Source organism: Chroicocephalus ridibundus, chromosome 12 (assembly GCF_963924245.1).
Source record: "Chroicocephalus ridibundus chromosome 12, bChrRid1.1, whole genome shotgun sequence".
NCBI lineage: Eukaryota > Metazoa > Chordata > Aves > Charadriiformes > Laridae > Chroicocephalus > Chroicocephalus ridibundus.
In genome coordinates, this window is record NC_086295.1 from 8,065,288 (window position 1) to 8,081,982 (window position 16,695).

Sequence of the window (16,695 nt, forward strand, 5' to 3'; positions counted from 1 at the left end):
GAAGTCAGCTTCTGCAGAGAAAAGCAGAAGGAAGTTAAAGGACATGAGTGAATTCACTTTAGAAGCCAAATGAAGTTTTGAGTCACTGCTGATTCAGGTAAAACTCCAATTTAATACACCACCTCTAAAATATAACCTCTTCTAGATAAGGCAACAATAATCAACTAGACAAATACACTCAGAAGAGAAAGGGGAAATTCTGAGTAAGAGTACAAAAATGAATCATTATTCTGATAATGTTTTTGTTATTATTTTTGCAGATGAATCTGAAAGCTCTTAGGACTCAATTAAGTTACCACAGCCAATAAAGACAAAAAGCAAAATCAGGGCAGATACTTTCCGCCTAGACACCATGGTGATGGGCACATTAGAAATGAGGTAGATTAGATAGATGAACTAGACAGACACATCTAACTGTCCTCCAGTGCACTCATTTTTTTGACAGCCTGGAAAATGCCAACATTCCTGGGATTAAATGAAAATAGAAAATCGCATTTTTGCTGTAAAGTATACACAGAACTTTGCTATGTCAGTTTCTCTTTGTTAAAATAAACCAGGGCCCAAACACATCCTCCCAGAGTGACCCAAAGCACAATAAGATAAATGAAAACAGTGACCAAGATGCAACCAACTGAAAGCCCTTACGTTGCTACCCTTTTACCCCATGAAATTAGTGGAGTGATATGACCCTCATGCACTTTGATACATTAACTTGTCCTGAGCTCAACACCACCAAAAAAGCTAAATTGCCCATCTTGCGTTGCTGTCTTGATATCGTATTTCTTTTCTTCATGACTTCCAGCTACTTTACCTTTATGGGCTCATCAGACAATTTTTGTTCTGTGGTGACTTTTCCCCCCACTTTGTTCTTCAAGAAAGTAAAATTATACAAATATCTGGGATATAAAAAATAAAGAACAACAATAACTGGAGTGATTCTCCCCAGAGGTTTCTGGTCCAGGTTGCAGATGTATTGGTGTGGCTTTCGCTTCAGCTCACAGAAAAACACATGCATACACAATGACACACGGTTAGCACTTGTGTTCACGTTCATCAGCTCCATATTTTTTCCTAACACCAGGACGTGTGCACAAGTACAGAGCTAGATTTGGCAATGTGCACTTTGGCAATCTCAGAACCGGATCCTGCTCTTGCCCACTCCAGCTTTGACAGAAGTGTCGGCTGCAGCCCGGGGAGCTGTGCGACATCCCGGTGGTGTCAGGGAGAACAGAATCCAGCTCCTTGTGACAGTTTTCCCCACACAACATCACAATCAGCCAAACACATTTGTAATCTACTGCAGCTGGTGTTTCTATAATTGATAGAGATATAAAAGCCCTTTTTGCTAAAGTTGTACTTTTGTATTTTTTTTTTCTTGGGGGAGTTGTGAGAAAGCAGCTACAAAAAGCAAGCTTTAAATCTCAGATAATGTAGCTCCCTTTAGAATCCCAAGCTTAAAGCAAGTAGTTACGAGTTTTAGCAATGCAAAAAAAAGGAGCTAAAAACAAACATTTATTTTACTTGACGTAGCAAAACAGTGGATTAAAAAGTTAAATCAATGCGCCGTCTGAATGGTTCCTGCTGTAGCTGCAATTTCAAATGAAATAAGAATGTTATAAAAACTTGCGCATATTAGGCACATTTGGAAATGTCTCCTTGTAACTGTTCTTTAAGTGTTCTGTCTATGAGTACTAACAGGTCACTGCACAGGAAATGCAAAAATATGTTACATTTTAATCAGGGCATATAAAACACTGTCTAGAATGTTACATTGCCCTTGGGAATCTGTAGTAAGTAGGGGAACTTTTACAAAGTCCAGGTCACTCTCTCCATTACATCACTGTAAAAAAAAATTATTAGGTTAAATTATATGGATGTCATGTATTAGAGCTTTCCCAGTTGTAGGATGATGGCTAAGAGATGCTTATTTCCTTGGAGAAACTCATAATCACGCCCTCGTTCCCCTGTACATACTTTATATATTGAAAATAGTGCATTTTAACTGAATCAAAATGTTTTCAAACAATCATAAGGAAAGAGGACAAATATAAAAATGAGGCTGTTCGTATATTTGCTCTAACAACAAATTTCAGCACTTTACCCTAACACACACACAAATAGAAAACTTGCCTGGCTATACCTCATAGGTGACAAAAAACAAAAGAAGGGATTTGATAAAAAATGAAAGAAGGGATTTTAGCAGAGATGTTTGGGAATGATTAAGGTAAAATGTCCCTAATCCATAAAAGTGGAAACCAAGAGGTTGATGGCATCATAACATCCCTCCGTCCTCCCACAAATATTTCTCCAAATGATTTCTCTCTGTTTAACTCAAATCACAAGTTTTTAAAATCTCTAATAAATTCACAGAAACAGTAAAAGATCAATGCAAGGGTGACTGTTTTCTAGATCAACTCTCTCAGGATTTTAGTTATTTAATCCACAAATGTTGGAGGTGACACAAAACTGCACAATATCCGGAATGCAACCTGCTCTGCTCTCGCTGATCCCGGTCCAAGTTTTGTCACCAACTTCCAGATAGAAAGATTCGATTTCTGTGAAAAATCTCCCACAGGGCAGCAAATTAAATATATAAAACCCCCTGCCCCAAGTAAAACCAAAGTCAGAGTCGCAAGGGCCCAGCGCCTGCTGAAGTAAATGGCAGTTACACAGCGACACAGGGATCAGCCCTTTGCAATTTGCATGTTGTGGCATGAGATCTCAGACTAACAGGCCCTTTTTATCTAAACAGATATCTGTGGTTGAAACTCCTGGCATTATTCTTTGTATTTTCTCTGAGCTGCTTGCTTTTGTACAACAGTTACTTAACTGCCAGTAATTTCCACGCTTTGTTCCGGCCTACCTGCGGCACCCTGCTCCCCCAGGCCCCGCGCCGCCCCGGCCTGCTGGCCAGGCAGCTCCCGCAGCTCCACGCTCTCGTACCTCGTGACTGCCCTGTAAATATTATTATTTATACGTTCTATATGGCTTCCACCAACCTCTCGGTGTGCAGCCTGAACTCTTCAGTACATGTGTTACATTCTCGCCAGTAAAGGTGCGGCCCCCAGCCTCGCTGCCCGCGTCTCCTCCGGGCTCCTGAAAGGGGAATCAGGATTTCCCTCATTTCGAGGGTGCTTCGCGCCGGCCTTGCCACCACTCCTGAATCACCAGCGCAATGCCTTGGGGACAGCACGTTGCCACCGCCATTTAACAGACAGGGGGGCACCACACTGGCAAATTTTAAGTGAATTTTTCTACTTTTTCCACACAGAAGAAGGTCCCCTGGGGCCGAGCGTCCACCTCAGGAGCGGCACGCTGGAGGCTCCTCTCGCTCTGCGCTCCCCCCACAAACCCCTACAGATGGTACCTTTTTTCCCAGCTGAGGCAGATTAATTTCCTGCACGCATCCATCCCCTGCCTGTGATGAAGCCAGGGCCCAGCCAAGCTTTTGAAAAAGCAAGCTGAGGAAAGCTAGGAACCACACATGTGGAACCATACTTACTTCCACCCAGGTCTTAATCTAGACAGAAACTGCTGGATGCGCTCACTGCAAGAGCTAACGCTGGATGTCATGCTCTCTATTGACCGGGCAATAGAGTCAAGTATACATTTTTACCACGCTTTCTACAGATATTTGATAATTTTATGCTCTCTGCTCCTCTCCTTACCCCTGCTTGTCTATGTTCTGCTTCCTAAATTTCCCTGCTTTCTACCTCGGGGCCCGGGCTCCAGCTAAACACAAATACAGACCATTTCCTCATCCTCCTTTGACTGCTCAGACCCATGACTGTCCCTGCAGCAGGGAAAACTATTGGCCTACTTATCCCCAGCTAAAACATATTTTAAGGGAATGTAATTGAAAAAGAGAAACCGAGAACAGAGCATGCGTGGTGGAGATGGCACGTTGGAGAATGCTGTGTCACCTTCTAAAAATTCTTTGGCAACAGCAACTTTTAGACTTTGTAAGTCAGACAAATTTGGGTGGATTTTCTCAGGGAAAGCAGAAGATATCTCTGAAAAACATTCACGTCACTGCCAGAAAGCACACTGGTCCCACAGCTTTGAAATAAACCCTGATGTATGTCTTTTAAATTTTTGCCAAATAACATCCTACCCTAAATTACAGGAAGAACATTTTAGGAAAGGAAACACAGATTTTGATAATGGAAATTGTTGCTCTGAGCAGCTCAGAACTGGAAACATTAGAACCAATAGAAATCAAACTTCTCAACAGAAAATACCAAACAATCTGGACTATAGGAACGGTTGCACCCATAATATAGATATTATTGTTGCCGTGCCCAGGGCTATGCAGTGCTCCAGGATCCATACAAGACTGCTCTCAAGGCCTCCACTGGTTTTCTGCTTTTTTCAAGATCTTCCCTGCATTTTTTCCCCCCTTTTCATTATCACATAGCTGAACTTTTACCACATTAAAGGGCTGCCAGGCAGGTGAAGGTGCTGAGCCCTGGGCATCAATGTTGGCTACTTGTTCTGCCCCATCCACAGCATGTTGCCTCTCCAGTTCAAACGATCCATCTGGCTAAAGGGATCATCAGAAAAAAACCAAACAAAATAAATCTGTAATTCTGAACATAGGAAAGGTTGAGGACTTGCTCTGTGTTATTTGAGCTGCTTTTTCTCAAACATAAGTAACACAATAACCATCTGAGGCTACAAAACCCAGGTCTGAGTCCCTGACTCAGTCCCTTCACCATAAATTTCAGCACAAACTTAAAAACTGATAGAAATTCCTTTTTAATCATCAAGTATTCAGCTTATTCAGCTGCTCATTACTGATAAAAGCTTTAATGATGTGCCCTTAAATTTTGGTCTAGTTTTAAAAATACAATTTCCTCAAATTCAATACAAAATCCATGGTTGGGAAATGGGGCCCCATAATTTTGTTCAAGTGCTTTTTCAGTTTTTAGGTATGTTTGAAATACAAAATTTAAAGAGTTTGCTATGTTGGGTGACGTTTTGTTAGCATTTGACAAGAGAAAATATTTAATACCCTCATTTTTTCCCTGCTCTGAATATTAGTTTAATTGTCACAAATAATGAAACGCTTATGAGTAAAAGACATCTTCAGACATTTTGACAATACGTATTAAGAGACGCTTTAAGGGAAATCTGCACAGATCGGCTTTTATTTGTTATGCTAAACGATGATGCATCCTGATTGCATTTGTTCCTTATTTGTGTGTGCAACAGGAGACATACTGTGAATGATCTGTAAGGAATAAAATGACAGTATTTGACAGGCTAGGAAATGTCTGGGCAAGGATACAGGATATGGAACCCTAAAAGGGCATTGTTTATGGAGGGGCAATGGGATAGAGACACTCCCTTCAATCTAAGGCAATGAAAGGCGCCAACAACTCAATTACAGTTAATAACAGTAAGAAATAAACATAAATTACATATACAAGGCTCAAGCTCAAGGACTTTGGACCACTAAAAATATATATTATTATATCAATTATCAAAGAGAGACAAATTCCCATCCTGGGAATTTGCATACGAACTCTAATAACCTACTATTCAGAAATAGAGGCAAGCATTAATTTCCACATGAAAAGGAGTCATGGGAGAGCTTCCCAAGTCCCCAGCTCCAGAGAAGAAAGCCCTACCTGGTGATTCGGCACCGAACGATCTGGCCTCTGTTCGAGAGGGTAGCAGGTGGTCTCCCAGGTATGGCAGATTAGCCCTATATTACCTAAGATTTATTCTGAGTTCCTGTCAATGTAATGGCTGAAACGACCATTCCTGAAAGGTAATATGGTGTGAAAATAAACATAAACAATCCTTAATGAATCCATAGGCTATTACTTGCATCATATTTCTTCTATAGGCAATACATACATCTCCACTTTAGAAAAACAACGCCGCCCTTGAACGAGGCTTAACAATTCCTGTTTACACCAGAGAGGGAACTCTGAGGAAGGTCCATGGGAACTGCTTGGTGCTAAAAGCTTTTGAAAATTCAGGTCTCTCTTTAGATGTCCATGTAAGGATTTAGTCTCTTAATATTAGAAGCTGTCTGACTTACAAAAATCAGAGCCTCAAACTTTATTACCAGAGATTTCCAACCATCTCTGGCAGTCTGGGTGCAGGAAAACGTGTATGTCCTGTTTAGTTACAACTAAACCAGGTTTTTGATACTTCTCAGGGCAATGCATTGTATTCTGTCAGAAATACAAACCTAGATCCCAGGTCTGACAAAGAAATGTAGAACAGTATATGGAGGGAAATGTAACCGTAACCAAATTCTCCAGTCCTGAAAGTTATCACTGACCAAACACACATAGGAGGATAATTTAGGAAAATTAAAGAACTTAAATTATTCTGCTTAAAACTGTTGCCTAGTAAAGCTCCCTTGGCTTGTTAACAGATTTAAGAGAGCTCTGCTTTCTTTGACTGTGAGTCCTCCCATTTTTGGGAGCTCCTGGACATAAGTGTTGCCTCCTCCACCGTGGGGAGTTGCACAGAAGGGACGAAACTACCTTTCCAGCTGCCCTCCACGGCCAATTCCCCGGTGGCCCAGCTGGGCTGCTCCCTCTTCCCACCCCAGCAGCAGGCATGGGGATGCCTTGAGCCTCTAGACCAGCTTTCTCTCCTGGAAATTCACTGAAGATAGCAATGTGATCTAGTACCTAGAGCAGGGAATTAGGAGCAAATGCTGTTTGAACTTGAGCAAATCATCTTCTAATACCTCCTGGCTTCAATTTGCATTTCTATAAGAGGGGGAAAAAATATTCTACTTCACTGGGTTTATTCTGAGTAGTATAGCATTAGTAGGAAATCCTTGGAAGTAAGGTGCTAAGTGTGAAGAAATATTACTCCACTTCCTAACAAAGCGCACATATATGAGCAGGAACCACACAGCTAATCAAAAGCACTAGAAAGCTTTTAATTTTTTCAGCATTTAATGCTACAGATGATCAATATAACTACTTAGCTTCTTTCTCCTTTCACATATTAATTTAATGCTACTTCTACTGGGCTTATAAATGTTATGACATGGCTGAAAAGCAAAAAAAAAAAAATATTAATTTTGGTAGACCATTATACCAGCTAGCATAAGGTTATGTTTCTTTGATACAAAACTGTACATCATTAAAAGATCCAGCTCTTTCCTATGAAGTCCACTCACACTGTGGGAAGTAAATGAGTTCTTCCCATAGATACAAAGAAAATTACAGGCCTTATGAATTATGGTGGTGATTCCCAGAGTAATTCACATAAAATTATTTATATATGGAAAATTCTGAGTAAAATCTTTCTAGCAAAAAAGCACAACTTCTGTCCAAGTGGAGGGTGAGTGATAGAAATAGGCTTATTGTCTGCACATACCAAACTACACCAATGTGCAGATTTTCATTCCAATCTCCTCTAAGCAGAGGTTCAGTAGAATATATCTTTGCTATTAAGGTATTGCAGAGAATTTAATTATTTTCATTAAGAACAAGAACTGTGTGCTGCTCCTTTTTCAATAGAAATTCTGCACTGATTCCACATAAACAGACCAAATATCACTTCAGCAAAGTTGCTTTGGGAATATTTAACAGCATTTTTTAAGTTATGAAAGCAATATTGAATGAGATTTACTACAATTTAAGATAAGTGGGTCTTAATTTTATATGAACAGAGAGACTTAAAAAGCAACCAGAAAGAGTTCCGATTATATTGTGCTGGAATATTAGGCCTTGTGCAAAATTGCCCCTTTTCTCTTTTACATGCATAAAAACAAGCACAACAGGCTTTTCAGTTAAATGAGTCTTTTGAGAGAGATGCAGGAAGAGACAGAAATCTCCTTAAAACTTTACTGCTTTTCTTCTTTGCCAGGTAGGGATATGCATTAAAAATGACCTGTTCTTTCCAGTACACAGTCCTTCCTGCAAGCTTTTTCTTCCTGTTTGACCTAGCAAGTTTAAGAGTTTCTCAAAATGGGATTGAAAGTGTTGATCTGGATTGCTTTTCCCCATATACTCAGTAGTTTTGCTTTTCTATAGCCATCTAGAGCTAAGGATGCTTCCCATAGTCTCTCTAGCATCGTGAGTAACTTTAATGAGCCTCAGTATCATTAGACGATAGCAGTTTACAGAACACAGAGAGAAAAGACACAGAAAGCAATAAGATACAGCTATAATAGATACGAGCCATGGAGATGAAAGAAAGAAGTCAGCATCTCATTTGCATTAATACAATAAAAATACAGCATTAATGTTGCTAGTTGTAAATTTTTTTTTTTCAATAAAGTTGAGACTGATTATATCTGAAAAAAGGCAGGCTGTGCATTCCTCGTAGGTCTCGCAAGTGTTTAGACTTTAAAGAACAGTTACTGGCTATTAACTTTCTAGATTTAATTGCCACTAAAAACAATCTCCACAAAACTTCACTTGAAAGCCACTCCTCAAGTATGGTCTGATCTCTCAAAACTGCTTTGTTTATAGCAATACAAATTCAGAGCTACTGTTCAAGTAACTCCACTCCATCATTATGTTATGTATTTTGTTTACTGGTATTGTGTGTGTGTACACATATAATTATATACGCAGATACATGTACCAGTTCATCATCAGAATAAGTCAAAATAAATATTGCCAAACTTGCTTATTCAAAAATCTTTAAGCATACCCTCAAAAATCATGAGAATAGCTGAAAATTATGAGATATTAAAAACAGAGACTTTGAGAATCATGGCATTTTTCTTCTGGGATAAGAACTTTTAGGCTGCATGTTTTCAAGTTCCTTAGCTCTCCATAGCAAGGAGTTTAAAATAAATTTTGCTTTTAAAATGCGTATTGGGCACTTTCATAATCCCCACACTCCAGGCGCTGGGGGTTTAAAAAAATAAACACTAACAAAGGACTTTCAGTGGACACAACTTCTAACAGCACAGGAATTTTAACATTCGGGCAAATATTGGTGGAATAATCAAAAACTGCTCTAAACAACTGAGCCTTCCAGCTTGCATCAATAAGAACGGTGCACCTCTCTCCCAGGCAGGCGCTTGTCTCTCCCTTTTGCAGGTATGTATGTCTGCATACTACCTGAAAAGGATCTATTTCCAATACACTTAGGACTGTTTGTTCTATTTAACTGTGGAATTTTACCAATAATTGGGACCATTGGGTGCTGCATGATATAAACTATGTATTTTTCACAATCTAATCTTGTCATTTTGAAGCTATTGTTGTGACTTTCTTTTTCCTAAGGCGAAGGGGGAAAACATTTCTTTTCGGGAAACAAAGATTCTCTTCATTTTTCTAAATGAAACACTTAATGCAGCACTTAGATCATAAGACCAGTTTTTCCACTTCTTTTTGCCTGAAAAGCCTCACAAGGTAACGGATGAAAAGCCAGCAACAGTTAAAGCGGGATGCATAAATCTGATGGGAAACAGTGTACTTCTATGATGCGTTTCTCCTTGAAACCTTAAAAAATACACCTTTCGCTGTCAAGGTATTTCTGAGTTGCAGAAGCCCTTATTATAACATGGGAAAAATGACTCAGTGCCAAGATCCAACAGCCTCAAGAGAGAGGTCACCTTAATGAGAAAGAACTGATTTTAGTCCCTAAAACTACACAGAACTTTTAGGCTTCCGATTTGCAAAAACGTCTTCATGCATTTACTTGAGAGCTGCTGCTCGTGTGCACAACGTTAACACTGCACGTTAAGAAAGGATTCTTTAAAAGATCATATCATCTACCGGTATCAAGAAACAGTGCTTGATAATTAACACAGAGAATGGAAACGTGTTTGAGAAGTGAAGTTAGCCGAGCAAGCAAAATATCTCAGTCATACAGACTTTAGAAAAGAATAGCATGCAACCATTAGTAACACTAGTTACAAGCAGAACTCTCCCTGGATTTAAAGCTTAATGGTAGAATCTGGTCCCTCTTCAGAAGCAAAGCATTTCTAAAGCAGCATATATATTTAATTTTGTAGCTAAACAGCCCAGTTTTTAGACAGTCTTTACACAGGCCAGTTACCCATTGAAGCAAAGTGCTGAGTAAGAGCTGCAGAACTGGACCCACTCTCATGTAAATTATTGTAATTAAATAGGTAATGAAAAATCACTGCTCTTGCATGAATGAAATGTAAGACTTCAGCTGAGAGTGTAATGTGTTTCCAATTGACTCCTGTATCAGATTCAGGGACAGATGAAAATGTCTCTCCGCTCGCATGAGCACGCTTTAGAGGTAAAACTTCACAAATATTTTCATTTTGCAGAGAGGAGGGAAAAACAAAGGCTTATTTTAGCAGCAAAGTCAGTAGGATCCCCCCTTTTTAAGGCATAATATGGTACACACATGTCGCAACCCGAGAGGCATTAAATAGAATTTGAATCATTTTCCTTTGCATTTGCTAATAATACGTCATCCAGTAGAAGAACCAGGCCTTACTCTCCCCTCCACTAGCTGACATGATATTTTTTTTACATTTGAGCTCTTAAGATCTGCACAATAGCTTAACACAATAAGTGTTTAGCCTCTGGTTCCAACTGTAATTGATAGAGTACAGTTCCATTCCCTCTGCTGCTGCTAAGTTGGGAATTGCAGCCACAGCAACTGACAGCTTTTTTTTTTTTCCGCGAGTCTGGAGTTGCTCTCTGGGAGTGATGTCCTCATCGGGATGGGAAGCAAAATGACGGGAGAAAGGCTCACCCTGGCCCTGTGCTACGGAGGAACTCCAGGGACCTCTTCTAGGGGAAACAGTTACTTGAGGTGGGTGCTACTAATGAGAGCAAAAATCAGGAGGAGAAAGTGCTGGGGGAAGATACCCAAATCCTGCCGTTTTGAAGAAAATGGCCTTTTTGATGGGAGAGCACAGAAAAGGGAGAGCATTTATGCAAAAGAATTTCTGACAATGAACATGTTTTTAAAAGTGCTATAAAATTGTGTCATTTACTGAGGGAAACATCTTTTATATCACAGTCACAGGGGCTGAACTCTTGGTGAGTCCCACTCTTTATGTAGTGATAATATACTGTGCTTTGATATGTGAGAGTAAAATTGAAATAAGGGAACAGTAACTAAACCAAACGTGATTTCAAATTGTCCCGTTCCAGCCTGAGTTTTGACATGGGAAAACATTACATAGCAGCTTCGGGCTTAGTAGCCGATTCCAGAATTTAATGCAGATGGCGACTAATTTTGGTGCCTCTTTAGTTGCAAAAGTACCTATTTTGGAATATATTTCATTAACCAGGATTTAAAGGCTCCTCTTGTTTGTGAACACCTTGGCTTTTTTGTCATCTGTCAGCATCGCGATGTGCACAGTAACTGAAATGTTCTGAGGCATGAGCTATTTAGGTGGTTTTGAAGTGCACTTGCTTTTCTGGAGGATGTTTAAACAAAGCAGTGCTGCCATTTCTACAGTTTCATTCAGTACAGCTTGCTTGGAACCTGCTTCTATTGCCCCTGTAATAAAGGATACAAATAATACTCGAAAAGCCACAACGCTCTTGGTTATTAATACATGTATATATCGCTTCCTTTCATCACAGCAATATACATATCGGACCTAGCTGGTTATTTACTCTGCTCTCTGCAGAAGCAGAATTTCGCTTTCCAAATATGTTTCTGTTTTAAATAACCTTTTACTACTAAGGTGCAAACTGCAGCTTTAAAGTCCTGACTGCTTATCGTCTGCTGTTTGCTGCTCTATGAGGACTCTTCCAAAACCCAAACGGTGTTATTCTACAGCTCCAATAAACAAAATAAATACGACTGATATCTGTTTCTGCTGTACTTTTCCAGAGCTTTGGTTCTTACACAGCCTATTGGAGCTGAGAGAGAAAGAAAAGAAGAAATACAAAATTGCAGCCGGAAAAGGCGTTAAGTCCAGATTCCTCTTTGCAGGCTTTAAAAAAGCAAACTAGCAATTCATGATCACAAAATAAAATATGCACATTTAAACAAGCTGCAGGGGAAAGGAGAGTTTAATCCAGTGAAATTGTGTTTGAAAGCTATTTCATACCCCTAGGAATAAAATCTGAATAGCAATTCTGCTTTGCTCCCACCCTTTTTCCACCCTTCTGTTAATGTATTACCATTTGTTATGGAATCGTTACAAGACTTCTACCCCAGAGGTGGCTGCGTTTCATTGAAGGATGAAGTACTTTCTGGGCCTGAGCCTCTTCTTACTCGCAGGAGCAGACAGGGCTCATTGCCACTGCATTGATGCTGCTAGGAAAGCTATTTTTGATTTGCACCTGAGCAAAAGAAGGATTAGGCCCACAGTTTGTAAAGCCCTTTGTGATTCATTTGGGTGAAAGCTACAACACAAATGGACCGTTTATTGTAAACACCAGTATGATACTAAAGGAGGCACTGATAGAAAGAGCTGTAACTATATCTGCTTCAAGAATTATCAAAATGAAAATGACGACCTCAAAAAGGAATGACAATTCAGAAAAGATTCGGCCCTGGAAAGATCAAAATGCATTTGACATAGTTTCGATGTTGATGACAAATAAAGTGTCTTTAAAAGTGCAATTTGAGATCAAAAATCCCCATCATCAAACATAAATATTGCCCCATTTATCCAATTACACTACCTTGTTTCATTACAATGGTCTGTAATATATTTCTTAGGCATACAAGGCTTAAAATTAATAATAGAAAAGGACAAAATTCCCATGTATATTTCTCTAGATAGATTTTAATCCAGCAGTAGGACTTCACTTCTGATTCACTCGCTGGTTCTCTCTAACCTTTACATTATTCATTAATCAAACTAGAAACCTGCTTTCAAAGTCAGTGCATGGTAGTAATTATTTACAGTTGTGCATAGTATTTAATTTTAAGCAATGACAAAAGCAGGCATGTCCAGAATTATAAGGCTTATCATTTTTCTTTCTCTTGGAGGCGAACTATCTAAAGAAGCTAAAAGTTGCAAACTTCTCTTCAATATCTCTGCTGCCATCAAGACAAAATGCAGTGCAACTGATACCTTTGAACTTGTACAACTAAAAATAAATAAAAGCTATAATTAAGTAATATATAATGTATAAACTCCTTTAAATAAAAGGAATAAGGAGCTTTGCTATCAGCCTTGATGAGCGATTCATTTCTTATTGCAGTCTGTCTACTGTCACTTTGAGGTATTTTTCACCATACAAAACAGAACCTCAGTACTACCCCTGAAAATGAAAGTCAGTTTTAAGAACTATATACAACAGGCACGTCTGCTCTTTGAAACCCCCCGTACCCCCCACAAACACACAAATACAACTTCAAAGCAGGAGAACTATTGCAAATGTATAAACCTACTTCAAATCAGTTATGCCGGAGGAAACTGGACTGCATTTGCAGTATTTTGCTCACCTGAAATAACATTGATCTGAGGACAAATATAATCAAAGAAACGCACCACTGAAGAGCAATGCACATTTTATAATGAGAATAAGGAAGGAGAGATGTAATTGTGGCCATTCAAATTACTCCCTCATCATTAAGAATCTCAAAAATACTGTAGCGTTCTGGATAAAAACATATCTTACTGTATTCTCAGCAGGGAAATCCCGGGAAACAACAGCATGGGCTTTGCTCGCGAAATTTACTTACTCTGTAGCCTGTGTTTCTAAAAAAGAACAGGGTGTCCCTTCTACAAAAAGATACTACACGCATTCCAAGTGAAAATTCTACTTTGAAAACAAAACAAAATGAAGTCCTGACAGAGAGAAAAAAGGAGCAATTCTAGCACTGTCACCGTGATGATCAGCATCCCTGAAAAAATAGCTATTTATCCTGCAAGTTGAAAACGTTAACGTCTTATTCAGATATAACCTCTTTGTGAATAAAACAATAATAGCAACGCATCAGAGAGTTCTTCCAAATACATATATACATGCTTTTCTAGCTTAACTATTATTTATGGTTAAAGGGGATCTTTGCTTGCCAGGAATCATACCAGCAACCTGCATAGATAGGTACAGTCGTTGGTCACATCCCAAAAGACTCTGCCTGCATACCATTGTCCTACACCTATGCGAATACGGCAAAATATGTGAGTTTATAAAAGTTATGCATGTCCCAGTTTCTCTGAAACAGCATTTGCCTTTGAATGAATCACAAGCACTACTTTTCAAAGTTTATTCAAGTATGCCCCATAAACTTGCCCATACATATCTGTCCCACAGATAATATGCTACACCTAGAAAATATTCAGAAGGGGGGAGGAAAAATTAGTGCACCATTTTTAGACTAAAACCAAAAAATATTAGTTTTCTTTAGAGAGCTATTCTCATGAAGGACACAAAGAAAGAAAAGAAGGGAAAAAACCCGCCTACATTAAAAGCCAAACAAGATAATAATTGTGCATGTCTGGCTAAGAGAATCTAGAGGGCAAGCCTTACGTCATTGGCACTTGGGTTACCATGGTGAGTGATTTATTGATATATATCAAGAATGAATAGATCAAAGGCAGCAAGATGACAGGTGATCAATCAAATGTCAAATCAAAGCTGGCAATCAACTGGAAAGCTGATTTTTCAGTGGGTGGGTCTGGCAGAAGAAAAATGAACTTCCATATTGCGCTTCCCAGAAACAAAACCCCACCACACTATTAAAAAAAAATAAAAAGCAATTAAGCAGCCTGAAAGAAAACTCTTTGAAAAGATTTACTATACAGGCCCACTCATCTGTTTCTTTTTCTTGGCCCCCAAAAGAAAAAGAACACCCTACAAACGACAAAACAAAACATTTCCAAAGTTGCAAACTATTTTCTTCTTTAAAAAAAAAATTAATAAATTGCAAAACCACTTGGCATGTGCAAATATACAAACTCGGCTACAAAACAAAAGAAGGATTTGATTTGAAAATGTGGATTGTCTTCTAACAGTCAGAACGTTTCATTTTATTTCCTGTTGCAATTTTCACCACTGATGATCAAAGGCTGAACTTCCCCACCGGGTTCATCAGCAGAGACAGTCCCTGTACTATTTCAGGCGTACACAACGCGCACACACACACACACACACACACCCGGCCAGCATTGCCACCAGAAACACGGCGAAATTAAAGATGAAACACGCCGACCCACTTCGCGAAACACACGGTTTAAAAACAAAAAACCACCGGGGGGGGGAGGGGGGTCAGAAAGGGGGGAGAAAAAAAAAAAAAAAAAAAGACTAAAGCGGGAAGCAAATGGGAGGCTGCTTTCGGTTCGGTGAGGGAGAGGGGCCGGGGGAGAAGGGGAGCCGAGTGGAAGAAAGTTGGGGGGAAAAGTTTCGGCAGGGCGGGATGGGAGCGCGGAGCAGGAGCCGGCGGGGACCGAGCGCGGTGGGAGCGGCGGGAGGGTGGAAGGGGACAGCCCATGTCAGAGTAGGGATCTTGGCAATAAGGAATGAAACTGGCTCCATAGAGTTGCGGAGGGAAAGGGAGGGGGAGGGGGGGGATAAATAAATAAAGATCCAGCCCGGAAAAGCAAGGGTGACCCTAAATAATAATAAAGATGGGGGGTAGGATCGGAAGGAGTGGAGAGACAGAGGCTGTGTAAGTGGATGGCTTCTCCTTACCTGCAGCCCGTTTGGGTGCTTGCTGTTTCCTCCTTGGCATCGCTCTACTTTCTCCAATCTCACTTCTGTCCCCAGATCCGAGAGCCCTGAGACGCTCCTGAGTCGTGTTTCTCTGCCTCTGCCTCTCAGCTGCTTTCCCCAACACCCCCCTCAAGCCGCCCCTGCCCCCCTCCTTTCCACTTCACTGATAGGAACCTGTTTGGTTTTTATTTTATTTTAGAGATCTAGGTTTCTTTCTTTCTCTCTCTCTCTTTTTTTTTTTTTTGGTTGGCTTTTTTTCTTTTTTTTTTTTTAACTGTTGCAACACTTGCTTTGCTTTGATTCAAACATCCAAGCTCAGGAGCAAATGAAAGGCGCCCACAGTGCCAGAGAACGGTAATAAATAAATAACAAAATAGATATGTATATATTAAAAAAGGCAGCTCTGGAAAGACTGTGGGGCTGGCTGCTTCCTCCCTCTCCTCTCCTCTCCTCCTCCTCCTCGCAGAGCTGTATGGCGGAGCGGTGCCCGGGTGTGTGTGTGTGTGTGTGTGTGCGCGGAGCGCTGCAGGTTCCGTGCTGTCAGATGCCAGGCAGTGAGTGATATGGGAGAGGACAGGGAGGCTGGGGATGGAAGGAAATCTGGTATTCGCGCACACACACACACACACACACACACGCACACACACACACTCGCACAGACACACACACGCGCACACACACGCGCACACACACAGGCAGGGCGAGGCGATGCCAGCAAACATCGATCCACTGAGCAAACTGAACATTAACAAACTCCTCCTCCGCCACCCGATGACAGGACGAGATTTACTCCGCGCAGACGGGCGGCGGAGCGGGTTATTAAAGGGACAGGGCGCGCCGCCACCCGCCCCGACCCCACGCGAGACCACCACCCCCCACGCGGGGCCACCCCCCCACGCGGGACCACCCCCCCCCCTTCGCGGGACCAACCTCCTCCTATGCGGGACCACCCCCCCCGCCACCGCAGGACCAACCCCCCCGCGGGACACCCCCCCCCCCCCCCGCGGGACCACCCCCGCGCCCCCCGAGAGCCCGTCTCCCAGGGGAGGGCGCTGCGGGGAGCGGCGGGAAGCGCCGGAGGGGGACGACGGGGAGGGGTGGCCCCGACGGCGGAGGGGGGCAGCGCCCCTCGCCCGATGTCACT

The 16,695-nt window shown here is 41.1% G+C and overlaps 1 protein-coding gene across 5 annotated transcripts in view; it reads right to left on the bottom strand.

Moving 5' to 3' along the window:
• TSHZ2 (teashirt zinc finger homeobox 2) overlaps positions 1-15,693 on the bottom strand; it is a 231,752-nt gene extending 216,059 nt beyond the window's left edge. For 3 of the 5 annotated variants that reach the window (XM_063349968.1, XM_063349967.1, XM_063349966.1), the window contains exon 1: positions 15,531-15,693. In XM_063349968.1, the coding sequence (XP_063206038.1) occupies positions 15,531-15,570 (40 nt within the window). In that variant the 5' untranslated portion in view covers positions 15,571-15,693. The remainder of the gene's footprint in view (positions 1-15,530) is intronic. The other 2 variants (XR_010073041.1, XM_063349964.1) reach the window with 1 other exon arrangement.
• Positions 15,694-16,695: the final 1,002 nt, after the last annotated feature.